Genomic DNA, 27,714 nt, shown 5'->3' with positions numbered 1-27,714 from the left:
AATCGGTTTTGCTGTTATTATAGTGGCCCTGTGCGCCAAGCGTGTTGATCTTTTGAAGGTGGTCCTTGGGGTTACAATAGGCAGCAGCCTCACATAATAACGCATCTATAGTTTAGGGCCGATACAGTGCTGCAGTGGATGGAGCTGATGCATGACAGCATTATTTTTAAACACCTCAGTAAATGACTAATTCCAAAATGCTATTCTTCATGGGGAACATGCTATCTATTACAATTTCTCATGACAGAATCCATCATTCACCCTTCCAAAGAAAATCACAAAACTGCCTCCCTGCTCCAATACCCACGCACTTCAAGAAAAATCACTATTATAACCTCTTAAAAGAGTCCCATTACTGCGCTTAAGAATGCCTGCTTAAAGGTTACATACAAAAAGAAGTGTAAGTCTCTAAAAGTATATGATTATGCCACCTAGTGTGCTTTAAAGGTTTGGAGCAATTAATGAAACTTGGCTTTATTACAATAACTGATTTCACAGTCTTTTACTAAAACGCAGAGGCTCACCCCATTACACCATTTGAAGACTTGGATTCCTTTTTCTTCATTTATTTTTACATATAAACTGCAGGTTAATACTTCAAAAAGTGCCCACACACCCTTAGACCGACACACTTTCATATCAGCACTGAGCTCGTTTCAAAGGCTTTGGTCAATTTTCTGCAAATTTCACTTTAACAGCTGGGTTAAAGTTTGCTCAAAGGATTTAACTGAGTGGAACAATCAATATCAACTAACGAGAGAGCAGAACGTAAATAATTATAGACTTCACGAACAGTTTTCTTGATAGATAGATAGATAGATAGATAGATAGATAGATAGATAGATAGATACTCATTTTAGTATAGTAGGCAGGATAAATTACTAAGCTAAACTATCTATTTTTAATACAAGACAAAATAAAGATAAAAAGACTTTAACTACCGATGTTTTACTGATGTTTAAGTTCTTAGTTAAAAGCAGATTAAAAATTGAATTAGCATATTTGAGCTTACTGATCACATTAACATTTCTAAATGCATGTGGGGTGTTGTGGAAGTATTGTGGACAAGGGTGCTAAGTAATGGACTGGTTATGGGGGCTTCCCTTCAGAAATTTCTCATTTCCTATCTATCTAATAATGCCTTTCACATATCTACTTATCTGTTTGTGCTTTTGTGTTTTTAAAAAGTGATTTTTGCAATTCATAAAATATAAAACATTATGAAACCTAAGCAACTGTATAAGAAAAGTGTCACTAAGTACTTGGAAAGAATCTAGCAGTTTCTTTAGAAAGAAGCATTAATATCTGTTTTAAACACTGTAACATCCATCCATTTTCCAAAATTAATGCTACTAGATCTAATCCTAGTAGTTACAGATCTATCTATCTATCTATCTATCTATCTATCTATCTATCTATCTATCTATCTATCTATCTATCTATCTATCTATCTATCTATCTATCTATCTATCTATCTATCTATCTATCTATCTATCCTGCCTACTATACTAAATTTAATATCTATCTATCTATCTATCTATCTATCTATCTATCTATCTATCTATCTATCTATCTATCTATCTATCTAATCCAGTTCAGTTCTTCTGGGGTGGCAGGAGCCTGTCCCAGCAGCACTGACACAAGACATGAACCATCCTGATGTCTGTTTTATATTTTCTTTCTTGTTTTAAAAACACTGTCATTCAGCTTGTTACCATGGTTATAAAACAATTTAATGACCAATTAGAAGCATTTCCAAGTACTGGATATTCTGACTCTGGTAATCTGCTAAGTAAGTAAATGGGCCGTACTAATTGCTTAGTTAATGCAGTTTCTGCTCTGTGATGTAGGCATGATGTAAATGCTGCTCTAAAATGAGGCTACAAGTTACGCTGCTGTGTTATAAATGGTGAGTTCTTCAGATTGGCCATCTCCACTTGTGTGTTTGCACTTGTGAATACTTCAGAATATTGTTAATTCACCAGAGTGGGGAGAAAAAAAAACCTGATAGGCCACTAACATACGCTGAATTATTTAATGTGGCTTTTATCCTGGTCCACTGGACACTCTCCGGGGTTTTTCACTTTAGAGATAATAAGCAACTGTTAGAAAGAACCATTTTGAAATAAATGGAAGAATTGGTGCTCTGCGTGAAATAAGTGGCCTTATTCTAACGTTTACTCTCTCACATTTTGTAAAAGTATTACACCTGTCTGGCCAGATATTATGCTTTTATATTACAGTGTGATTTAGAGGAGTTTGTTAAGTAAAGATTTAGAAGAGTTTGTTGTGTAAGCTGGAATCTGTTTTTTTTTAGTCCAGCACTTTCTTTCTTTCTTTCTTTCTTTCTTTCTTTCTTTCTTTCTTTCTTTCTTTCTTTCTTTCTTTCTTTCTTTCTTTCTTTCTTTCTTTCTTTCTACTGATTGGAAAGACTAACATTCTTGTAGATTTTCAGTAATGATAATCAGGTTCCCCTAATTGATCAATTCATGCAGTGGTCCTCAGGTCCAGTCCCGGTGGCCCACTGTAAAGTAGTTGCAGGTTTTTATTTCAAACATTTTTCTAATCTTTGGGTCATTTTTAACTTTAATTGATCTCATTGTTTAATTAACTGTCCATTTTCACTTTTTTCCCTTTTCTATTCATAAATGTACATTAGTGTTATATTTCCATTTATAAGAAAGAAACATTACTATGTCTTTTGTAGTAACGAGTGACCCAAGTGGAGTTCAACAAAATCATAGAGAAGTTTGAAAACTTTGCCAAATTCCATAAAATTCATTGAGGTTAATGGGGACAAAGGAACTGAACTAGTTTTGAGCGTATGGTAATGGCACAGTGGTCTGTTAGGTGTCCATGAGTTCTAGGGAGGAAACTATGTGTATATATATATATATATATATATATATATATATATATATATATATATATATATATATATATATATATATATATATATATATATCCATCCATCCATTTTCCAACCCTCTGATTCTGAACACATGGTCACGGGGGTCTGCTGGAGCTAATTCCAGCCAACACAGAGTGCAAGGCAATATATATATACCCCCGTGACCCTGTGTTCAGATTCAGGGGGTTGGAAAATGGATGGATGGATATATATATACACAATAGGGGGTGTGCCCCCCGGTTATCTTTGGCAGCCCAACCCCCCCATTGATAGCACAGTCAAAATTCTGGCCCCGAGATTTATGTCTAGTTATAGAAATGCTAAAATGACTGGAAATTGTCATCAATGCAAGCTGAATGATAATCTACTTGCTGAAGTATTGCCAGTGTCTAACTTTTTACGCGGAAGGAATACGACTTCTCCTGTCATAATTTTGCTGGCAATTGAATGTTTCTGCAGTTTTACAATTTATAAGCGTGTGTCATTACATAGGCTTTATTTGTTGACTGCTAACACACAATTGAATTACTACAGTTCTTAGTGGAGCGGATGTACAGTATATAAGGTATTTTGTTTGACGTATGCCAATTAAATTGGTTGTATTGATATGAGAGTATCATTGTTGTAATCTTCTAATAAAGACGAAAAAGATATAAAGATGTATTCTGTATGATATACAGTTTTGAAGAAAATTGAGTGTTAAATGGAAACGTCACATGAAAATGTTTGACAATTTTGCCAATATATACTGTATACAGTATATGGAAGATATATATATATATATATATATACGCTAATATATATACTGTATATGGAAGAGAAGGTCTGTGATACGGTTTGCATATTTGCAGCTAGAGATCCACAAAGGGAGAAAAACGATTCACGTATCATAAAGTAGTTTTTATTCCTGAGCTATACCACCTATACCTATACTACCTATATATACTAGGGGGCTTCGTGCGCTTGCCAAACCCCCCACTACCTCTCACATATATGGATTTCACCAAACAACAAATCTTTTAATTCTCACGGATGGGCCTCTTCATTGGGAAGAAACCCTACGTTTACTTGATGGCAACACAAATTAGATGATCTACAAATCTCCAACTTAAAGTTTAAAGCCAAACAACATCTATATACTTCTGTCATATCACCTATGTCCATTTATTCAATCTCTTTTCGCTGTTCCTTTATTTCACCGAGTAATAATTTCTATGTGTTAGCGCTAATGCGATCTTTACTATCAGTTTTTTGAGACTTTCAAATTTTCGTACTTTCATAGTCTCTAACCTGCTCTGCATGTGTATCACACCAATGTTTTTGAACCTCTTTATGATGTTCTACTTTGTCTTCTGCTGTTTAGCTTTTATTTCCAACCCCGCTTAGAGCTGAGAGCACAGGAACTGTGTCTGACAATAGCATTCATACGAGTGAGAAGTGTTTGCACCGTGAGCGTGGTTGTAAATGTTTGAGAGAAGGGTGGGACTTGTCAAAATCTCTTGCCAAAAAATCTTGTCTCACGGGACTTTAAATTATCTCTGAGAATGTCTCGCCTCAACATTTCCTTTCATAATAGTAAGATATCTACTCTCTATATATAAAATCCTAAGCCTAAAAGTGCAAAGATAATATGTGATGTTTTCATGTCACGTTTTTTGTCACGCTTTAAATCTGGCTTATTTTAAAATCTACATATACTGTATATATGTTTGGTATTATTCTTTTCAGAATTTATCAAACTTTAATGTGATGTTGTTAGATTTTCAGATTCTTATTCCGTTTTTAAATTGTAAACTAAAAAATATCAAGAACTCACGTCCTGTGAGACAAGACTTTGTACCAAAAGATTTAACCACACCCGGGGCCGGAAATAAAACACAAAGAGTAGGACAGCTGCTGTACAGGCTTTTAAATGTTTGAAGCACCGCGCGAAATGCAGATCACATGGAACGGCAGCAGCAAGAAGCCAGCAGCTGATCAGTCAAAGAGGAGGTAAAAAAAAAACTGCATTTCTTTCCCATTTTGTCACCGTTTAAGAGGGGGTTTCAGAGGAGCAACCGTGTCTCCTTGGGGTGCGTTCAGCCCCCCTGTTCACAATTCGAGCAGCAGAGACGCAAAATGGTTGGCACATAGCGCAAGCCAAGGGGGAAGGCGAGCGAAGTGAGCAGGTGGCGAACCCCCTAGTAGTTTATGTATAAATATATATATATATATATATATATCTATCATCATGCTCAAACAGTTCCAATCTTCGGTGCACACATTGGCCTTGCCAGGAAATGGTGTATTTCATTGTTTGAAGTAGCCAGAACATCTTTTGTGCTTCCAATTTATCTGTGCAAATACTTTGTACTTTTTTCTTTTATCAAGAAGATGGAAACACCTTTTAAATGGCAATAAATGTTTTGTTATTATTATTATTTCATGGGGTCTCATGTATTTTCTGAATAAGGGCGGTTGGAAAACATTGAAATCTAAGTAAACAACGTAAGCCCCAGCATTAACGTTTGCAAAGCACCATGCAGTGTATATCTCTGTTGTATGTCATTTGGTAAGGGAATTGTTAAAAGCAGGGTTAATGTTTGTGATGTGCCATTTTATTACTAAAACTGTGATGTGTCACAAAGACATAGCAGAATGGATGCACAGACAGACACTTATCATTTTATTAAAATGGATGAAAATTACAGTAACACATATATCAATGGTGGGTGGCACTGTTGCCTCTCAGTTAGGAGACCAGGGTTCGCTTCCCGGGTCCTCCCTGTGTGGAGTTTGCATGTTCTCCCCGTGTCTGTGTGGGTTTCCTCCCACACTCCAGAGACATGCAGGTTAGGTGCATCGGCGATCCTAAATTGTCCCTGTGCTTGGTGTGTGGGTGTGTGTGTCTGTCTGTGTGCCCTGCCCGGGGTTTGTTTCCTGCCTTGCGCCCTGTGTTGGCTGGGATTGGCTCCAGCAGACCCCCTTGACCCTGTAGTTAGGATGTAGCAAGTTGGATAATGGATGGATGGATATATCAATGGTTTTAATATTTTAATTAATTCGTTATTTCAAATACTGTAGCATAGCTAATGAAATGTTTATATACTGTCAATCTCTTTCTTATTTTGGATTTCTAAACTAAAGTATGACTGAAGCATTTTTATCTCCAGATGCTAAACTATTTCATTTTCTTTTTAATTTACTTTGTCTATGGAGTTTGCTCTCCTAATTGTACTTGAATATGGACAATTAATGACAAGCAGAGAGTCACCAAGACAAACGGTTCTGAATGCTAAAGGACAGCTTAAATGTCGGTGTGCTTATTAAGAAATAATGGATTCAATCATGACAACATTAAAAAAGAACAAACTATTACAATGCAAAAATAATGAATTCATGCTCATTTAACAAACATATATTCTTGCTTCATTCAGGAAAAAATTAATAAAACCAGTTTGAATTCCCGGTTTGATACAAAAAAAAAAAAATCACAGGAACTGGGAAATAGCTTTGTTAAGGTAGAAGTCTAACTAAAAACAAGGTATTGGTTGCAACTAAAGTCTGCATCCGTATTGAGCCTCTGGAGCTGAAATTGAAAATTACTGAATGAATGTATGGATATTCCATCCATTTTCTAACCCACTGAATCTGAATACAGGGTCACAGGGGTCTGCTGGAGCCAATCCCAGCCAGCACAGGGCACAAGGCAGGAACCAATCCTGGGCAGGGTGCCAACCCACCGCAGGACACACACAAACACCAAGCACACACTAGGGCCAATTTAGAATCACCAATCCACCTAACCTGCATGTCTTTGGATTGTGGGAGGAAACCCACGCAGACACGGGGAGAACATGCAAACTCCATGCAGGGAGGACCCGGGAAGCGAACCCTGGTCTCCTAACTGCTAGGCAGCAGCGCTACCACTGCGCCACCGTGCCGCCCTGTATGGATATTTGTTCAGTATTTTCACCACATACCCTTTATAAAATAAAACAAAATCTCAATGCATCACTCTCAGAAGATCAATGAATAAGTAAGTGCAGAAACTGTCTCTGGAGAGACATTCTGGTTGCCTTCCTCCTGTATTAGGGAACTAGCCGATACTTCACGTAGTTTTTTTAGAGCTTAAACTGCTGCAACGTCCACAGTGAAGTGGCCGCTTGCCATGAAGTGAAGGCCCACATACTGAGCCACCTGTTGTGCCTTGTTGCTGGCCATGTCCGTTTCCGTCTTCTGGCGTCATCCATTCCCCCTGATCAGCTCCGTTACTTAAGCAGATTTTTACTTCATTTCACTGTTGCACTTCCATGTGTCGGCCGTAGTCAGACTCTTGTTCGGATGTTTGTATGCACAACTCCTTGCTTTTGTTACCCAGATCTGTGCTTGATTTCATTGCTTAACTTTTTGAGTACTGTTGTTACTGTTTTTTGGGTTCATTTAATAGACAGAACTGAGTACTTGCTCTTCAATGCCTCATTCAGCAATATCTCCTTTCAGTACTGTCACGAACAGCTCTCCACATAAATGGTGCTTAATTGTCAATTCACAAGAGCAGACAATGATACAAAGTAGCTTGAGCTCTCAGTGCACAACAGCACCATTTTATTATGTTCAATAAATCAATTTAAAAGAATGTTGACCTGGCAAATGGCATACTTTTTCTTTATGACATATTCCTAGTTCAATAAGTTCAATTAATACAGAAGCAAAATCTGAGTGGCCTGATGGCACAGTGATGATTTCGACTTTGGCTGCCATGCTTGGTTACCCTTTATATGCCGTTTGCACAGATCATTCTAATTTTATACCCACACCCAAAATGTGGGCATTGGGCTAAGTACTATTTCTAAAACTCAACCCATGTGAGGTGGACTGGTGCAATATTCAAGGCTGAATCCTGCTTTGTGTCTAATGAATTGAATTAAATGGCTCTGAGGATGTTATACAGGGCTATTCAAAATGAAACAGCAGATTTCAAAAAATGTATTTCAAACAAACTGTATAAGACAGAAACACAGTCTGCACATCAGTGGACAGAGGAAAGGTCAAAGTTTAAAAGCCCACCTAAAACTACCAGTGAATGCCACAGAGCGCTGTTTCTCGTTTAAAGTATAGTAGTATTTCCACTTGGAGGTCTGGCGTTCCAGGACGATGGATTGGAAGAAGTGAACAACAAGATCTTGCTGATCATCTATGGCCTCCCAGGTCTCCAGACCTTACCCCCTGCAATTTTTATCTAAGTGGCTATATTAAAGGAAGAGTGTTCGTTCCACCTATGCTCGCTAATTTTCTAAATTTGCAACATTGAATTGAGAAAGTTGTGAATTCGGTAACTAGGAACTCATGTGTGGCAAGAAATGGTCAACTGTTTTGATGTTTGTTGCGCTACACATGGTGCTCATGTTGAGTGCATGCAACCTCAAAGACCATAGGACCAAACTTTGAAATTTCCTCTCTCCATTGATGTGCGGAATGTGTTTCTGTCTTATACAGTTTGAAGTACGTTTTTGAAATCTGCTCTTTCATTTTGAATATTATACTAGCCAACCCCCGCGGCTCCGCCCACGTAGTAGTGAAACAGGACAAACGTTAAAAATCAATAAACAAACAGGTATCACTAGCTAAGAGGAGGCAAGGTACACTCCAAAACATAGAGGTAGACCAACTCCCCAGTCCTGACGTAACGCTTCTGCCTCCCCTCGGCTTGCAGCGTCTGTCTCAGATTAGCGCAAATATATCACTCCTGCAAGTGAACTATGAGAGAAGTCACACAATCAACCAGAATGTTCAAGCAAATTCTAGAAAAAAACCTGATTTAAATCCATTAAGTAGTTATCTTATTCGTTAGATAAGCGGATGTAAGGTGCGCTCGAGGCTGAAGCATGAGTGAAGTGGGTCCCCCTTCCCTGACCTGCTATGTCTCTCTTGGATTTGCGCAAATAGATTGCTACTGCTAGCAAACTATGATACGTAGCGCAATGAGAGAAGTCGCAAAATTAACCAGAATGTTCAAGCAAATTCTAGAAAAAACAAGATCTAAATCCGTTAAGTAGTTATCTTATTCGTTAGATAAGCGGATGTAAGGTGCGCTCCAAGGCTGGCACATGACTGAGGAGGGCCCCAACTGGCTCAATACTCCTGAGGTCCCGCCTCCCTCTCTCCTCAGCCCGCAGCCTGTCTCTCGGATTCACGTGAATAAATCGGTACTGAACTATAATACTTAGCGAGATGAGAGAAGTCGCAAAATCAACCGAAATGTTCAAGCAAATTATAGAGAAAAACCTGATCTAAATCCGTTAAGTAGTTCTCTCATGAAAAACGGACAGACATGCAGACAGACAGATGTTGGATTTTATATATAGAGACTGTAAATACGGTTATGGATTTTATCTTTGAAATTCAGCATAATCCATGACTGTCACCAGCGAGGAATCTCTCAGGGTTTCTACCCACCTTAGTTTCAAATCCTCTCACAAAGTCGCTAGCCATTAGTGATGAGCAAACCCTGCAGAGTTCACCACGAGTTGGGCGAAATCATGGAAATGACCGTGAACTTTGCTGACGCATACTAAATGCATTGAAGTCGATTTGATAGGAGGGACTAAATGAGTTTTGAATGGATTATTATGTTGCAGTGGTCTTTTAAGTGTTCCCGAGTACTAGGAGAGCATCTTCTAACTATGTTTGAATAATTATTGTGTTCAAAAATGAGGCAAAAGTGGGCCTCAAACAGAGGACTCCGACTGCACAATAACCACAAACAGAATACAATAAATGGCCACAAAATTATGATAAGTTAAAAAAAATACTGTATATACAGGGTGACACAGAAAAATGGGAACTTTTGAAATGATGAGATGTTGCAATCTTTTGTTGCATTGAACAATTTTCCACAACTTCACGAAACCTGGTTTCAACAGGATGGTGCGACATCGCACACTGCAAGGCAATCAATGGCAGCTGCGCGAGAATTGTTCAGTCACCGTGTCATCTCAAGATCCGGTGACATTCCCTGGCCCTCAAGATCACCGGATTTGTCCGTTTGTGATTTTTTCTTGTGGGGCAACCTTAAGAGTCGGGTCTACACGACTCGGCCAAGGACACTGAATGAATTGAAAGAAAGAATTCAAGACGAAATTCGTGGTATCCCAGCTGAGATGTTGCAGCGATCAATGGGGAACCTCAACAGCAGATTGGAAGATTGCACACGTACAGGAGGACGCCATCTACAGGACGTAATTTTCAGACATTGATAATTTGGATGACTGTCTCTTAAAAGGGAAGTTGTAGTGGTTCAATTGCTGTCAATAAATTTTTTTTTGTTGGATTTCTTCTATTTTTATTGGGTTTTTCAAAAGTTTCCATTTTTCTTTGTCACCCCGTATATAAAAAGTTTGCACTCACAGAGTTCTGACACACATGAGCTGTGCCAAAAAGCAGTTGCATGCGACTGGCTCGCTCCACTGTTTGAAAGCACAGCTGGAACGTCAAAAATACAAAGCATCCCATTTCCACTTCAGTGTTAAACAAATGTAAATTATGATGTGATAAAGGCTCATTTTTATCATGTTAAATATTGTAATTATTTAGCACATTAATTACTTCAGAACTACAATTATGTGCAGTCTTTGGATTTTGTGAAACGGTTTTGCTGTGAAGCTAACAATACAGAGGTGAAAAGATCAAAATCACATGAATTAAACACAACCGAAATGACAAACATTCGATCAATCAAAGTGGGCTACAGCTACGAAGGACAAAGAATTGTGGGAAATCGAGGTGCAAAGCCCCGCCGATTGACCCAATGCGGGTTCCATGTTAAGAACTTGAAAATGAAAACTCAATGAGCAACATGTGGCACTAGTGCTCATGTGCATTTTCCTTTTGTTTTTTAGCAGCCTCATTGTTATTCTGGCTGAAAATGAAATTGCAAATGCTGTTACAGTGGAACCTCGGGTTGCGATCATAATTCATTCCGGAAACGTGCTTGTAATCCAAAGCACTCGTATGTCAAAGTGAATTTCCCCATAAGAAATAATGGAAACTCAGCTAATTCGTTTCACAACCCACAAATATTTATATAAAGATGATTAATACAAAATCTTCACTCTAACTAACGGAATCACTGCTGTCTGTTGGCTCACTGGAATCTTTTTTATTTTTTTGCGACTTTAACAAGGAAACCTATCCAATGACAGTTGCTTTTGCCTGTAGAGTCACTACACTTGGACACAAAATAAAAAAAATGCTTTACGCACTGTAAGGTTTCTAAACTCTTTTGGGACTACAAACGGGACAACACACGGAAGAGCGTCCTGAAGCAAGCAACCGCAGGCTTTCAGCAAAAGAGAATCAGAAAAGATTGCGGTCAAGCTATAAGCGCCTGCTGTTGATGGATGATGCAAAGAGCATTATAAATGCAAGAGCACAGTATTACTTAGCCACTAACCTGGTCACGACCCGGCCTGATTGCTGTGTCTCTATATATAGGAGAGCGGTAGATCCTGCTACAATAAATAACCGCGCTGTTCCTGTTTTATATTGAATAAAGCTGGTTTCGCTAAAGTACTGAGACTCAGCCTCGTGTTTTGGGGGGCATGACAGGAACTCGAATGTTACAGCACACAAACACACATGTGGTCACCTACTATAGTAAACAGTATATGCTCATGCAGATGTTGACTATATGAGTGAAGCAGGCCGACTGAGAACGAGCATGGGAGACGATTACCCATAATCCCCAAGTGACGCTCGGTGGACAAAGCGTACATGTACTACTCGTATTGCAAGACCTCACTCGTTTATCAAGTTAAAATGTATTTAAAATTTTACCTCGTCACAAACCAAGTTACTCGCAATCCAAGGTTTCACTGTATTTTGTTTTATTTTTAATTTTTGTAGCATTCTTGTGCGTAGACTTTGAAAATGAAATTTGAAATGCTGTTATTTCATCTTATATTTAATTTTCTGCATCATTCTTGTGCGTAGACTGAAAATAAAATTGCAAATGCTGTTATTTTGTTTTATTTTTAATTTTTGCCGCATACTTGTGCGTAGACTTTGAAAATGAAATTGCAAATACTGTTATTTCATCTTATTTTTTTATTTTTTGCAGCATTCTTGTATGTAGACGATTAAAATGAAATTGTAAGAGAGATTGCATTATCTTTTTATAATTTTAATATTCATTTCCTTTTTGGCAGAAAATACTGCCCATACCAGCTGCCGCTTTATGGAAGTGCAGCAAAGAGAAATAAAACATGCACATGGCATCTCAGCCAAATTTTGTTAAAAGCCCCATGGTAGACTGTGTGAAGGTTCGATGATCTGATGAGACCAAACCTGAGCTTTATGGCCATCAGACTGATCACTAGGGCCCCCGATGTATTGCTGCAAGAATTCATAAATTCTGCTGCATGTTTTTTAAAATTTTGAGGTGTACGGTACGGCAAATACAGTACCAGAACTCCATAAGACTAAGTCGTAACCCAAAGAAAATAAATGTAATTTTTCTTATTCTTATTTCTTATTCATAATACGTTATACTAATCAAATACATTTATCAAAGCATTCACATCCACACATTTTAATCCACGGATTTGCTTTAGGCAAACAATGCTGACACGTAGGCATAATATTATTCTCAAAAAACTATCGAATAATGGTTCTAAAGTTATTGCTTATTTATTGTTGAGGAAAATGGCACTGTAAGCTCGTAGGTTTTCTTGTGACAGAGAAGATCGCAGTGGAGACAACACCGATCCATATTTTGAGAACGAACGTTCCACATCAACAGAAGATATCGACAATGCAATGTAAACTTTAGCAAGAGCTACTAAGCGAGGCAGTCTGTCCTCTAAGGCACGCCAAAAAACAGTGATATCAGCTGGAATTACTTCACGAGATGCTATGTCCAGATAAGCTTGCCATTCATCTGCTGCAGCCATTATTGTTGGCACTGATTGTGCATGATCAGCAAAATTCTTCGATAAAAATGGTAGCTGTCGTGGATCAAATATTCTCACAGATCTGAATAGGTCTATCCCCGGCTGTTTGGTTCGCACAAAATATTCTTCAAGTTTAGCAGCAGCATTGTGCTTTGCATCTTCACAGCTGCTGGTTGCAATTGGAAATCTGGACGATTGCAGACAAGACAGTAAGTCAGACACTTTGTTGTAGACATCGACAGCCATGAATGACTGTGCCTCAAAAGAAGTCAGTGTTCATAATTGGCTGGCAGTGAACTGATACAAATTCAAGTTCAGCTCTCAGCTCGTTACGTTTATCAGTACTTTGCAGCAACGCCGACAGCTTCTTTAACTGGACTGTAGCTCCACTGTGTTCGGTTTCAGTCGCAACGAACGAGATATTAATGAGATGATGCAATAGGCTAAAGAAAGAACTTAAAGAAGTAATCAAAACTAATCATACTAATATCAATATGCCTCAAATGGTGAGATTTCATTCAGATTTGGTACTTTTCGTGGCAGTTAGGTTAATTCCGTGGTGTGACATTTTACCGCTGCAAAACCCTAAATTCTGCAGCGTGGCGTTAAATTCCGCAGGCCGCCGTAAATCATGGGCCCTACTGATCACCATGTTACCATGTATGTTATCAAAAACACACCATTCCCAGTGTAAAGCATGGTGGTAGCTGATCATGCTATGGGGATGCTTCTCTGCATCAGGCCCAGTTAGGCTTGTGAAGGTAAAATGACTTTAGCAAAATACTGAGACATCATGGTGGAGGGCCTGATGCCACTTGCAAGAAACTTGCATCTTGGGAAATCAAGATAATGACCCCAAGTATAAAACCAAAGGTAGGCTGGAATGGCTGGAATGGCATTAACAACAAGGTTAATGTGCTGGAGTGTGTGACCCGACATATGCGTGCCGACAAAATAGTGGCGATTAAAGAGCGCCATCATAATCGCGCCGACAAAATCACGAAAGTTTCATTAAATATGAATTACTAGTTTAAAGCATATATAATAATGTTTATTTTAGAAGTCAATATTATGAGACACGGCATGCCATCAGCACGGCACGCAGATAGTCCTTAAGATCACGCCCTGCATATGTTGGAAGAATTTCAACAAGGGCGTCCCACTCTCTTGGCCTCTCTCGCGATTTTGTCGGCGCGCATTTGTTGAAAACCAGTTAGCGGGTTTGTCGGCGCTCATTTGTCCATCGCGGTTTTGTCGGGGCGTATATGTCTATCGCGCTTTTGTCGGTGAACCGCTGGAGTGACCAGGTCAGAGTCCAGATCTCAATGGATTTAAGAATGTGTGGCTGCACAAAACACTCATGACCTCAATGCAGCCTGACAGAGCTTTGGAAAAGAAGAATGGGGGAAAACATCTGTGTGGAGTGCACAAAACTGACGGGGACCTGCACACTCATTCTCAAGGCTGTCAAAGGTATAACTACTAAATACTTACCTGATCAATTAATCTTTTGTAATTCGTTTTGACCAGGGCCGTCTTAACGTGATGGCACAGTGGATTCTGGCCCGGGTTCCCCAGGAGCATAGGGGTCAACAATATTTTTGATGCTCTTTTGCTATAAAATCAGAGGCCCACGCGCACTCCTTTACGTGGGGGCCAAATGATTTAGACCACTTTGCAGAGATCGGCTTTCAGTTTGACACTGAAGAGTCTTTTTCTGCTGACCAGTGTCACCGACTCATTACAGCTTAACCCTGAATACACAATGGGCGGTCGGAAAATCGAGAGTACACCTTATAAGAAGAATTTAGGAGCTGTAGTGGACTCTAAGCTATTGACTTCCTGACAGTGTTCAGAAGCCATTAAGAAGGCTAACAGAATGTCAGGTTATATAGCGCCTTGATATGTGGAGTACAAGTTCAAGGAGGTTCTGCTCAAGCTTTATAATGTACTGGTGAGGCCTCATCTGGAGTCCTGCGTGCAGTTTTGGTCTCCAGGCTACAAAAATGACATAACAGCACTAGAAAAGGGCCAGAGAAGAGCGACTAGGCTGATTCCAGGGCTACAGAGGTTGAATTATGAGGAAAGATTAAAAGAGCTGAGCCTTTACAGTTTAAGCAAAAGAAGATTAAGAGGTGACATGATTGAAGTGTTCAAATTATGAATGGAATTAGTACAGTGGATTGAGACTTGTTATTTTAAAATGTGTTTTTCATCTAGAACACGAGGACACAGTTGGAAACTTGTTAAGGGTAAATTTCCCAGAAACATTAGAAAGTATTTCTTTACACAAAGAATGATAGGCACTGCCAAGCTACCAAGTAGTGTGGTGGACAGTAAGACTTTAGGGACTTTCAAAACTCAACTTGATGTTTTTTTGGAACAAATAAGTGGATAGGACTGGCGAGCTTTGTTGGGCTGAATGGCCTGGTCTCATCTAGAGTGTTCAAATGTTTTATAGATCAGGCGCATTTATCCGAAACCCCATACAGTTGGTCTCCATTGAACTCATTATGCAATTCGTAAAACCATTTGGCAGCCCCATCGATGATTTAGGTGTGTCATGTTAACAGGGGTAAATATTTACACAAATTTTTTGTGTGTGTGTTTTTTTTTCATTTAGACCACAACGAGGAGGTCAGTTTTCAATTTGACATTAAAGAGTCTTTCAACAAAGCCGAATTCAATCCACTGCTATTCAATGTAGTAAAACGATAAAATGTGACAAATTCCAAGAGGAGAATATTTTTTTAAGGGCAATGTAAAGAGTCATCATAATAAGTTACTGTAATGGCCCTGACAAGTTCCGTCAGATTAGGGATGACGTCAGCATCAGTATGAGCTGGCACCCCATTATTCAGACAAGTGGCCCCAAGGAACCCGTAAAAAGGACGAGCGTGCCACAGGCACACAATCTTCATTCCAGTGTGGCTAAAGTAGGCCATCTCTCTAAGAATAGCGAACTACCTAAAAGAGCAATCCAATGGGCACGAATCGTAGCACTACATTATTAACGTTGGCTCATGCTGGATGGCCCCTGTTGAAAATGCGTTGCAGCCATTTGTACACAGTAGTGATTAAATGCTGAGCAGCGTAGCTGTGGAGGAGAGAAATCAGTGATCTGAAAGGCAGAGATGAGTCAGTTTCCCTATGCTGGCAGGACTGCCGGTCCTCTTAGGCTAAATCACTACCCACAAAGACGAACCTCTCAGTAAGAAGTCATTTAAGGTTCTGTTCCCGAAAACGAAGAATGGTGCTGAACAGCTAAAAGTACGGTGCATATGCCAAAAAAATGTAAAGAAATGAAAAGATGGTTTCTTTCTGTTACAGTTTCCTTTCTCTCTCTCTCTCTCACACACACACACACACAGACCAATGGATTTTTAAAAGGGAGCGTTAAAGAATCTTTAAAAGTAGCTCATAAATAGAGAAGACCTACAAAACTCAAGGCTGGAAAGAAAAAAAGCGATAATATTTATATTGTTAGAATATGAAAAACCAAAGCCATTTGTACAAACAGGATTTCAATAAAACGGACTACTCATCTTTGAATGTGTTTGTAAAGCCTGCCGCCTAGTGGCCTCATTTGGTATTAACGAAAGGAAAAAACTATTTCTATTGGTGTATTCCCTCCAACAATCAATCAATCAATCAATCAACATTTATTTATATAGCACATATTCATACAAAAAAATGTAGCTCAAAGTGCTTTACAAAATGAATAGAAAAATAAAAGACACATTAAAAAATAAATATAAGTCAACATTAATTAACATAGACAGAAAAAACAAAAAAAAAAACTCCAAAAACTGGAGAAAAAAAATAAAATCTGTAGGGGTTCCAGACCACAAGACCACCCAGTCCCCTCTGGGCAATCTACCTAACATAAATCAAACAGTCCTCTTTGTATTTAGGGTTTTCATGGAAGGACCTGATGATGATGGTCACGTAGACTACAGAAAGAACACAAAATGTTCGTCTCCAACTTTTAATTTTTCTACATACAAGTGATTACAAAAGTCTTCCCTAAAAACATTTTGAATTATACTTTACCTTGGCTCGGACGTTTTCATAGGAGGCCGGGCTCACCAGAGAAAAGCAAATTAAGAAGACATCCTGCAAGAGATAAAGAAAGTATGAGTGCCTCGATCGCATCAGAGGAAACGTTCAAAATATTTAGCATGACTAAGCGACTTCGATTTCTTAATATTCTGAAATGCTGCCTCTTATCGCAACTGACACTTAAGGATTTCTTTAGTCTTTGCATTTTTTTTTTACTTCATTTGCTGATGTTGTCATCTTCTATGTGGTTGTGCAAAATAAAACAAACAAAAAAAAAGGCTCAGTGCAATGCTTGCTATAAGGGCGACTCTCACCCCTCTGTCTCATGGTTATATGAGCTGGCAGAATGGTGTCAGGACAAGAACCTCACCCTCAACGTTAGCAAAACTAAGGAGGTGAGTGTGGATTTCCGCAAACATGCAACAGAGCACATCTACATCGGAGGTGAGGCTGTGGAGCAGGTCAGCGGCTTTAGGTGCCTCGGAGTCACCGTCACTGATGACCTTAAATGGGCAAGTCACACTGCGGCAGTAGACAAGAAAGCCCAACAACACCTCTACTTCCTCAGGAGACTGAGTAAATAAAGCCTGGATGTCCCCCACAATTCTACAGATTCTGCAGGTGTACTGTGGAGTCCATCCTGACAGGATGCATCACATCCTGGTACAGCAACTGCTCAGTTCAGAACTGCAGAGCTCTGCAGCGTGTGGTGAATACAGCACAGCAGATCACGGGCACACAGCTCCCTGCGATCCATGACATCCACACTACACGCTGTCTCAGGAAAGTGAACCATATCAGGCGGGACCCCAGCCACCCTCACTTTTCACCCTCCTCCCATCTGAGAAGCGACTAAAGTCCATTCGGACGTGCACCTCCAGGTTCAGGAACAGTTTCTACCCAACTGCAGTCATGAACAATCAGTAACCTTGTGTCACCTCCACTGCTACCTGCACATATACTTCTGCCACTGTCTCTGTTTACTCCTAGGATTCTGGTTGTATTTATTTACTTATTTATATTCGTTTATTTATGGTGTGTTTTTTTTTTTGTCTATGTTCACTGTCTGCGGGGGCACATGCAAGCAAGCATTTCATTGTACATGGTAGTTGTACACATGACAATAAAGAATTGAATGAATTACAGTAAGTACGGTATGCTCTGGGGGGCTGCAGTTTCGAAAGTAAGATTTACAGTTGTTGGACAAGAACTCTTAATTACGTTCTTCTGCAGGCAAGGAAAGAAAAAACATATAAGGGTCACTGCAATCAGGGGGTCTGTTTTATAATAATTAATGAGTCATTCCAGCAAAATCACAATATGCTTTACTATATAATATAATCAACAGTGTTACAGGGGTGGCGCAGTGTTTAGCTCTGCCACCTCGCTGAGCCAGCGTCCTGTTTTGGTCCATGAGGAGTTGGCACGTTCTTCCTGAACAATGAACAGCTCACTACTAACCTGAATTGGGTTTAACAGGTTGGAGAACGTAATCTTGAAGCAGCACAAGAATGGAATTTAAATGGCCACTTCCTGCCAGGGCACATTGACGAGAAAGTTAGGGGATGATTGGAGCGACGGGCTTCTGGCATGGCATAAATAACAAATTCCATTTTGTCAAAAATTCACATTCATATTGTTAAATATTACAGGTTCACGACTGATTCTTGTTTTTCTCTTTTAAAGAATGAATACGTGTTTTGAGCTGTAAACTACAGGCCTGATTTCAATGGTACGAGGTCTGTCCGGAAAATATCCAGCCATGTAATATGAAAAACAGGTACATTTATTGAAGAAGATATAAGAAACATTGTACATCGGATAATGATGCCTCAGACCCCTTCAAATAAGGCACCTTGGGACCTCACACATTCTCCCACATGTCTCTTCCACTCAGCAAAATCCTTTTTTGGAATCATCATCAACTGCCTCATCGTGTTTTCCTGAATCTCATCAACAGTCTGAAATCTCTTCCCTTTCAAAGGGGATTTTAGTTTTTCAGAAAAGCCAGAAGTCACAGGGCACATAATCTGGGCCATCTTGGATGCATTTGTGCCACACTTTTATTTGCACTGCACTCATTGCATTGTCCCCGAAAGCCTTCTGAATCTTCCGAATAGTTTCCATGGACGAATGTTCGAGCTCAATGCAAAATCTGATGCAGATTCGTTTGCTCCACTCGCTCAGTCATTTTGAATGTGCGGCCACATAGTACACATGCTCACTCAACGGCGTCTAGCGCCTCCATTGATTCGTCCAGTGAAGTCGTCATTGGTGACGCATGTGCATTCCAGTCCACCCTCCTTGGCTGCCAGGTTACAGCGATGCTCTGCAAACCAATCTCATTATATTAACAATGGCTGGACCCTTTCTGGGCTAACCTCATATATTGAGGTTACTGGCACGGCAGAACATGTAAATAATAGTGAAGACTGTTAGAAGTTGTAGTGTGGTGAATGATGAGGCAAAGTGAATCCAAGATAACAAAAAAGAAAACTTTAAATGAAAATTTGTGCTAACCCTAATTTAACCAGTTTCTTCAAGAATCAAATATAAGATTATTCTGCTCACCTTTAAAGCCCTTCATGGTTTCGCCCCCTCATTACCTGTCTGAGCGGCTGCTTCCTTACACTCCTGCCCGTGCATTAAGATCATCGGACGCTCACTTACTCACCGTACCTAAACACAGGTTAGTAACTATGGGTGGCAGAGCTTTCAGTGTGATGGCCCCTAAAATGTGGAATGCTCTTCCTCTCAGCCTTTGCGAGGAAAAATCTATCATTCATTTCAAACTCCTGTGAAAAACACAGCTTTCAATGAGTATTATTCTTTTTCTTGTATGTAATTTCAAAGGTCTTGTTAATGTGTTTATTGAATTGTAAAGTGTCCTTGAGTGTATGAAAGGCTCTACATAAATAAAACTTATTATTATTATTACTATTATTATTATTTTGACAAGGCAGTTGGCCTTTAAATTGATCACTTGGCAGACACAAAACTGATTAAGTCAGTGTTTGTGTTGCAATTACTTAGTATTCACCCATCCATTATCCAGCCTGCCACATCCTAACCACAGGGTCACTGGGATCTGCTGGAGCCAATCCCAGCCAGCACAGGGCGCAAGGCGGGAAACAAACTCTGGGTAGGGCGCCAGTCCAACACAGGGCGCACACACACATCCACACACCAAGGACACGCTAGGGACAATGCACCTAACCTGCATGTCTTTGGACTGTGAGAGGAAACCGGAGTACCCGGAGGAAACCCACGCAGACAAGGGGAGAACATGCAAACTCTATGCAGGGAGGACCCAGGAAGCGAACCCAGGTCTCTCCTAACTGTGAGGCAGCAGCACTACCCACTGCGCCACCATGCCACCCATTACTTAGTATGTTTTCCTTAATTTTTCATTTAAGCTGTCACTTAAGTGTTCAGTCTGTCTCAAGAATGATTTAAGATATGAAGAGGTAGGGGAAGTGATGGCGAAGATGTTAGGGATGAGAACGGTGCTTGTATGCAAGTGTTGCACAGCCGCCCTGCAGAGTTGATTCTATAATAAAATTCCCAAACTCTTCGCTTTTAATATAAAGCAGAGTTTCAGAGTAGTATATGTGTACCAAATTTCAGGCTACATGTTATTTGATTTTTGACCTTGACCTTCCTGGGTTGACCTTTGACCTTGGAGGTCAATCATCACCTCGAAAGCGGATAGTAGATGTCACATAGTATATGTATACCAAATTTCAGGTCAATAGGTCAAACAGCTTGCGAGCTGCAGGTGATTTAAAATCCTGGACAGACAAATGGACAGCCATGGTAGCGTATATTATATTATATTATATTATATTATATTATATTATATTATATTATATTATACAAAATCCTAATCTTAAACTCACAAAATGTACCCCTAATCTTAAAAATTAGTTTAGGGTGCCCTGATGTTAAAAAAATGGTAAAAAAGGCCCTAATCTTAACACCTGGTATTTAATCATGTTTTTTTATTCTTTCATATAAATACCTTCTTTTTGAAAAATTATTTATAATTTTGTACTCTAATTTATTACTATTTAACTGGTTTTAAGTCTTATTTTAGTGTAGTTTTAAATGTATAATTATCTGTTTTTATTGCAATTCTAATATTGAACAGTAGTGGGCATTCTATCTGAAATCTATCTAAATTTTCATTGCAGATGAACATATTATATTATATTATATTATATTATATTATATTATATTATATTATATTATATTATATTATATTATATTATATTATATTATATTATTATCTAACCCACTTAATCCAGACCAGGGTCGCAGGGGTAACTGGTGCCTGTCCCAGCCAGTACAGGACACAAGGCAGGCACAAACCCTGGACAGGCCACCATTCCATCTCAGGGCAACCACACACACACACACACATTAGGACTAATTTATTATTGCTACTCCACCTAACATATATGTCTTTGGACAGCGGGTGGAATCTCACACAAACACGGTGAGAACATGCAAACGCCATGCAGGTCAAACCCAGGATTAGAACCCTGGTTTCCTTACTGAGATACAGCAGCACTACCACTGTGCCACCTATATTATATTATATTATATTATATTATCCCATCCATCCATTATCCAACCCGCTATATCCTAACTACAGGGTCACAGGGGTCTGCTGGAGCCAATTCCAGCCAACACAGGGTGCAAGGCAGGAAACAAATCCCGGGCAGGGCGCCAGCCCACCACAGACTATTTAGACTTTAGCACATCTTTTAATATTCCAAATGTCTGATGCAAATATCGTTGTTTGTTGTGCACTTTTACCTTATGAAGTAAATCATTAGATTTCTTATGAACACCAGAGTGGCTTATGCTAATTCAGACATTTTTATTATATTTAACTCTGCCGCGCTACCTCAACTCAACAGATGTTACAGACATCAACAGTTTATTCAAAGCCTTCAGGCCTATTGTTTACAGCTCAAAATGTGTATTAATTCTTTAAAAGAGAAAAACAAGGATCAAAATCCCTCCTGCTGATGGCATCATACCTCTGCATTAGTCAAGCATTGCCACATTCACAGCAGCCCTTGCCTGTGATGAAAGGTGTTTTCCAAAGCAGCTGCCCTGTCGATGTGGTCCTGAGGGATTAGAGAAATGTCGCGCCATTGGCCAATCATCGAGACAACAGCAGCCAGCACTTCTCTTTTTTAATTAGGGTTTTACTGCCGCTCTTAAAGTGACAAATACCTGGCACATTGCAATGAATTTGAAAGCATTACGGTAATCCCAGGTATTTGTTTAACCATGTTGCATCAGTGCCTTCAGTTCCCGATTTGCATGAGAAACACAGGGTGTTACTTCTGGCCCTGCTTGTAGTGCACAGTGCTTTATCACAGTTTATCAGCCAGAGGATTAATGATGTTGGCTTGCAGCCTTAGAGCTCATTATGACTCAGAATGAAGTAGCAGCTTCAGCTTACCGTTTGTGGGTAGGACAGCGGCCTCAGTCTGTCATAATCCTCCTGTCCGGCAGTATCCCAAAGGCCTAAATTCACTGGTTTACTGTCTACCATGACATTAGCTGAGTAATTGTCGAACCTGCAAGAGGCATCACAGAAGATATTGAACAATCCATAAGCAATGGCTGCTAACAAAATGATCTTTATAACAACTGTGGAGAGCCAGCTTTCTTAGCTTAAATTTTCTGCAGTAGATTAAAAATTCAACCAACCAAGAAAACATAAATCTACTCTCTATATATAAAATCCTAAACCTAAAAGTGCAACAATTTTATGAAATGTTTTTATGCCATTTTTTTTGCCACGCTTTAAATCAGGCTTATTTTAAAACATATATATATATATATATATATATATATATATAACTGCTCAAAAAATTAAAGGAACACTTTGAAAACACATCAGATCTCAATGGGAAAAAGAAATCCTCCTGGATATCTATACTGATATAGACTGGGTAATGTGTTAGGAACGAAAGGATGCCACATCGCTTGATGGAAATGAAAATGATCAACCTACAGAGCCCTGAATTCAAAGACGCCCCAAAAATCAGAGTGAAAAATTATGTGGCAGGCTAGTCCATTTTGCCAAAATTTAATTGCAGCAACTCAAAATTGTACGCAGCACTTTGTATGGCCCCTGTGTTCTTGTATACATGCCTGACAACATCGGTGCATGCTTCTAATGAGATGACAGATGGTGTTGTGGGGATCTCCTCCCAGATCTGGACCAGGGCATCACTGAGCTCCTGGACAGTCTGAGGTGCAACCTGGTGGCATTGGATGGACCAAAACATAATGTCCCAGAGGTGTTCTATTGGATTTAGGTCAGGAAAGTGTGGTGGCCAGTCAATGGTATCAATTCCTTCATCCTCCAGGAACTGCCTGCATACTCTCACCACATGAGGCCAGGAATTGTCGTGCACCAGGAGCCACTGTACCAGCATAGGGTCTGACAATGGGTCCAAGGATTTCATCCTGATACCTAATGGCAGCCAAGGTGCCTTTGTCAAGCCTGTAGCGGTCTGTGTGACCCTCCATGGATATGCCTCCCCAGACAATCATTAACCCACCACCAAACTGCTCATGCTGAATGATGTTACAGGCAGCATAATGTTCTCCATGGCTTCTCCAGACCCTTTCACTTCTGTCCGTGCTCAGGGTGAACCTGCTCTCATCTGTAAAAGCACAGGGCACCAGTGGTGCATCTGCCAATTCTGGTATTCTATGGCGAATGCCAATCGAGCTGCATGCTGCTGGGCAGTGAGCTCAGGGCCCATTAGAGGACATGGGGCCCTTGGGTCACCCTCATGAAGTCTTTCTGGTTGTTTGGTCAGAGACATTCACACCAGTGGCCTGCTGGAGGTCATTTTGTAGGGCTCTGGCAGTGCTCATCCTGTTCCTCCTTGCCCAAAGGAGCAGATACTGGTCCTGCTGATGGGTTATGGACCTTCTATGGCCCTCTCCAGCTCTCCTAGAGTAACTGCTTGTCTCCTAGAATCTCCTCCATGCCCTTGAGACTGTGCAGGGAGACACAGCAAACCTTCTGGCAATGACACGTATTGATGTGCCATCCTGGAGAAGTTGGACTACCTGTGCAACCTCTGTAGGGTCCAGGCATCGCCTCATGCTACCAGTAGTGACACTGACTGTAGCCAAATGCAAAACTAGTGAAGAAACAGTCAGAAAAGATGAGGAGGGAAAAATGTCAGTGGCCTCCACCTGTTAAACCATTCCTGTTTTGGGGGTCATCTCATTGTTGCCCCTCTAGTGCATCTGTTGTTAATTTCATTAACACCACAGCAGCTGAAACTGATTAACAACCCCCTCTGCTACTTAACTGACCAGATTAATATCCCATAAGTTTCATTGACTTTATGCTATACTCTGATTAAAAAGTGTTCCTTTAATTCTTTTGAGCAGTATATATATGTTTGGTATCATTCTTTTCAGAATTTTTTATTCAGTTTTTAAATTATAAACTAAAATATCAAGAAGGTTGTGGTTTTTATTTTTGATCAAGTAAACTTTCCTTCACAGAAACAAAAAATTATCTATTCATAACACCAATGTTTGTATTTAGGTGATTTGGTTATCTGAAGGTCTTCTTATTTGCAATGGTGATGGACAGGTTGACAGACGAGATTAGACAGGAGTTTCTGTGGACTGTGATGTTTGCTGATGACATTTTGATCTGTAGAGAGAGTAGGGAGCTGGTTGAGGAGAACCCTGGAAAGGTGTAGATATGCTCTAGAGAAGAGAGGAATGAAGGTCAGTAGGAACAAGAGAGAATACATGTGTGTGAATGAGAGGGAGGTCAGTGGAATGATGAGGATGCAAGGAGTAGAGTTGGCAAAGATGGATGAGTTTAAATACTTGGGATCGGCAGTACAGAGTAATGGGGATTGTGGAAGAGAGGTGAAAAGAGAGTGCAGGCAGGGTGGAATGGGTGGAGAAGAGTGTCAGGAGTGATTTGTGATAGACGGATATCACCAAGAGTGAAAGGGAAGGTCTAAAGGATGGTAGTGAGACCATCTACCTGTATGTTATATGGATTGGAGACGGTGGCACTGGCCAGAAAGCAGGAGACAAAGCTGGAGGTGGAAGAGTTAAAGATGCTAAGATTTACATTGGGTGTGATGAGGATGGATAGGATTAGAAACGAGGACATTAGAGGGTCAGCTTAGGTTGGATGGTTGGGAAACAAAGTCAGAGAGGTGAGATTGTATTGGTTTGGACATGTGCAGAGGAGAGATGCTGGGTATATTGGGAAAAGGATGCTAACGATAGAGCTGCCATGGAAGAGGAAAAGAGGAAGGCCTAAGAGAAGGCTTATGGATGTGGTGAGAGAGGACATACAGGTGAGAACAAGATGCAGAGGACAGAAAAATATGGAAGAAGATGATCCGCTGTGACATCCCTTAAAAAAGCAGCCAAAAGAAGAAGAAGTTAGCTGAAGGTCGAGGTACGACGACCCATTGTATACCACTTTAGTTTTCACGTGATTTTTCCTGTTATTTAAATGAGTCATCTATAAGAATGGTAGTTAAAACAAAAAAATGGATCATTTATTTAGTCTCTTCTAAATACTCATCGAGCATAGTGGACCTCAGTTTAACGGGAATACTCCAATCGGTAAGAGAGTAAATATTTTATTCTCATTTCATGATTATTACTCCATTAAATAACAGTTACATTTTCTTTTACATATTTATAGAATTTCATGATTTTGACTCCAATATTTATATATAATACGTTACCGTGGCTGTTCGTTTTTCTGTCCAGGATTTTAAATCACCTGTAGCTTGTAAACCGTTTGACTGATTGACCTGACATTTGGCACACATATACTACGTGACCTCTACTAGCCGCTTTCGGGGTGATGATTGATCTCCAAGGTTATTCCTCTTTTATTTTTATTTTATGTTATTGTAGAATCAACTCTGACAGGGCAGCCGTGCAGCACATGCGTGCGGGCGCTGAACTCATCCCTACCACCTTCGCTGTCTCTTCCTCTACCTCTTCATATCTTAAATCATTCTTGAGGCAGATTGAAGACTTAAGTGCCAGCTTAAGTAAAAAATTAAAGAAAACGTACTAAATAATTGCAACACAAACACTGACTTCATCCGTTTTAATGCGAAAAGATTCCGACGAAAGGAGGCAAGAATCGAGCCTCTAAGGTGGAGAAAAGAAGAGCTGCTCAGAAAGCAGCAAGCGCCATCAACCTCTGAGCAAATGAATGCTAAAAGTACAGAGAAAGGGGATTACAACTATGAACGATCAAGTCAAGTGTGTTCACTGGACGTTATTGTGCAGTACGCCGTTACTGGTAAATAATAATTTGTCTTGCCCCCCTTAATGTTCTGTATAAAAATTTCTTCTCGAGCCGCCACTTGAATGTGCAGTCTAAGCTGTCAAAATGAATCATTGACAAAATATACGCATTAGGAATTACTTAATTAATAACTTTGTGGTGGAAAAAGTGGTGTACAAATATTTAAATTGGGTCAATGAGGAGCAAGAAGTATTAGCAAAGCATTGTCAAAGCTGGTTGTACCAATTCAAAGATGTGGGAAGCAAAATCTACTCCAGCAGCATCAGAGGGGGGAACTGGGAAACAAATTAAGATAACACACCAGTCCATTACAAGGCCCACTCTCACACTTAACACTCACATTACTGGGTAGACTACTTGAAGAGTCCACTCTGCCAGTGACTGAATGTGGGGTTCAAATTCAGGTCCCTGGATCTGTGAGGCAGCAGGGCTCACCACATCACTGCTCTGCTCCGCCAATTGTAAGTATTATACATTTAAGAAGGAAAAATGTTTTAGCAGCCACAAGCAGCATCAGATTTTGATCCGGTACAGCACATACAGTATGTCTAGTTTAAAAATCCGATTTATTTTTGGTGTGAGCATTTTTTTGTGTTTTGGGCTTGCACATATTTTCACGTTCAAATCTACGCAAACTTTTATAAATGAGGTCCCAGGACTCTGGAGCTGAGACTTTCATCCAGTAGCTGGACACCTCCGCTTTGGTTGACTCAATAAGCCTGATGGACTAAATGAGCTGTGCCTGTTTGTCAAATGCATGTTGAGTTCTAAAACCCACATCACTCCATTAAGGGCCAACAAAGATAAAACTAAAACCATGTTAAGCACAATAAGGGTTGAAACTTCTAGAGGTGTAGCCCCATTAGGTCGATAATGAGCTTTGGTCTGAATTAAAGGGGAGCCGCTATACTTACACAGTGGGGATGTACTCTCCTGGGAAGGCATTTGTGGTGTAGCTGATAAGAAGGCAAGTCTTACCCACGGCTCTAAAAAGAAGAAAAGAGAAAGCATTGGGTCAATATTTAGAAACATGGCAGAGATATTCAGGGCATTGCATACAGGTGATCGTACTGGTGCCTTAACCTTTAAAGAAACCATAAGGTAGGTTAAAAGTCACATTAGAGTACTTAAGCATCCACTGAGAGCAAATCTGAAAAGGATTTAACAAAATGGGGACTAATGGAACCATACTGTTTGATGTAGGTGGCTGGAACAAACAAGATGACACTCCTCTGTTATTAAGTGTGTTTAGTTTTATCTGTCCTGTTATGTAATGAGTAGGTGTGCTAAGACGAGTTGAAATCTAAGTACTGTATATACTAAGTCGGGACTTGAAACCCGAAAAATCGATCATAAAATCAGACCCCGATTTATATGCCTGTTCAAAAATACGACCCTTAATTTTTTTTCCAAAGGTTGTAAGTATGACGTGACTTGAAAGAATCTCATGTTAA

The 27,714-nt window shown here is 39.8% G+C and overlaps 1 protein-coding gene across 1 annotated transcript in view; it reads right to left on the bottom strand.

Annotated features, from left to right (window-relative positions):
- Positions 1-27,714, bottom strand: part of rac2 (Rac family small GTPase 2) — a 102,064-nt gene that overhangs the window by 48,400 nt on the left and 25,950 nt on the right. Inside the window, exons 2-4 of the mRNA XM_039765551.1 lie at positions 27,175-27,246; positions 22,385-22,502; positions 16,897-16,959 (exon numbers count right to left, since the gene is read on the bottom strand). Coding sequence (XP_039621485.1) covers positions 16,897-16,959; positions 22,385-22,502; positions 27,175-27,246 — 253 coding nt within the window. The remainder of the gene's footprint in view (positions 1-16,896; positions 16,960-22,384; positions 22,503-27,174; positions 27,247-27,714) is intronic.

The sequence above is a fragment of the Polypterus senegalus genome, chromosome 10 (assembly GCF_016835505.1).
Source record: "Polypterus senegalus isolate Bchr_013 chromosome 10, ASM1683550v1, whole genome shotgun sequence".
In the NCBI taxonomy this organism is placed as follows: Eukaryota; Metazoa; Chordata; class Cladistia; order Polypteriformes; family Polypteridae; genus Polypterus; species Polypterus senegalus.
Note: the sequence above shows the minus strand (reverse complement) of the source record. Positions and strands in the feature narration are given on the sequence as shown.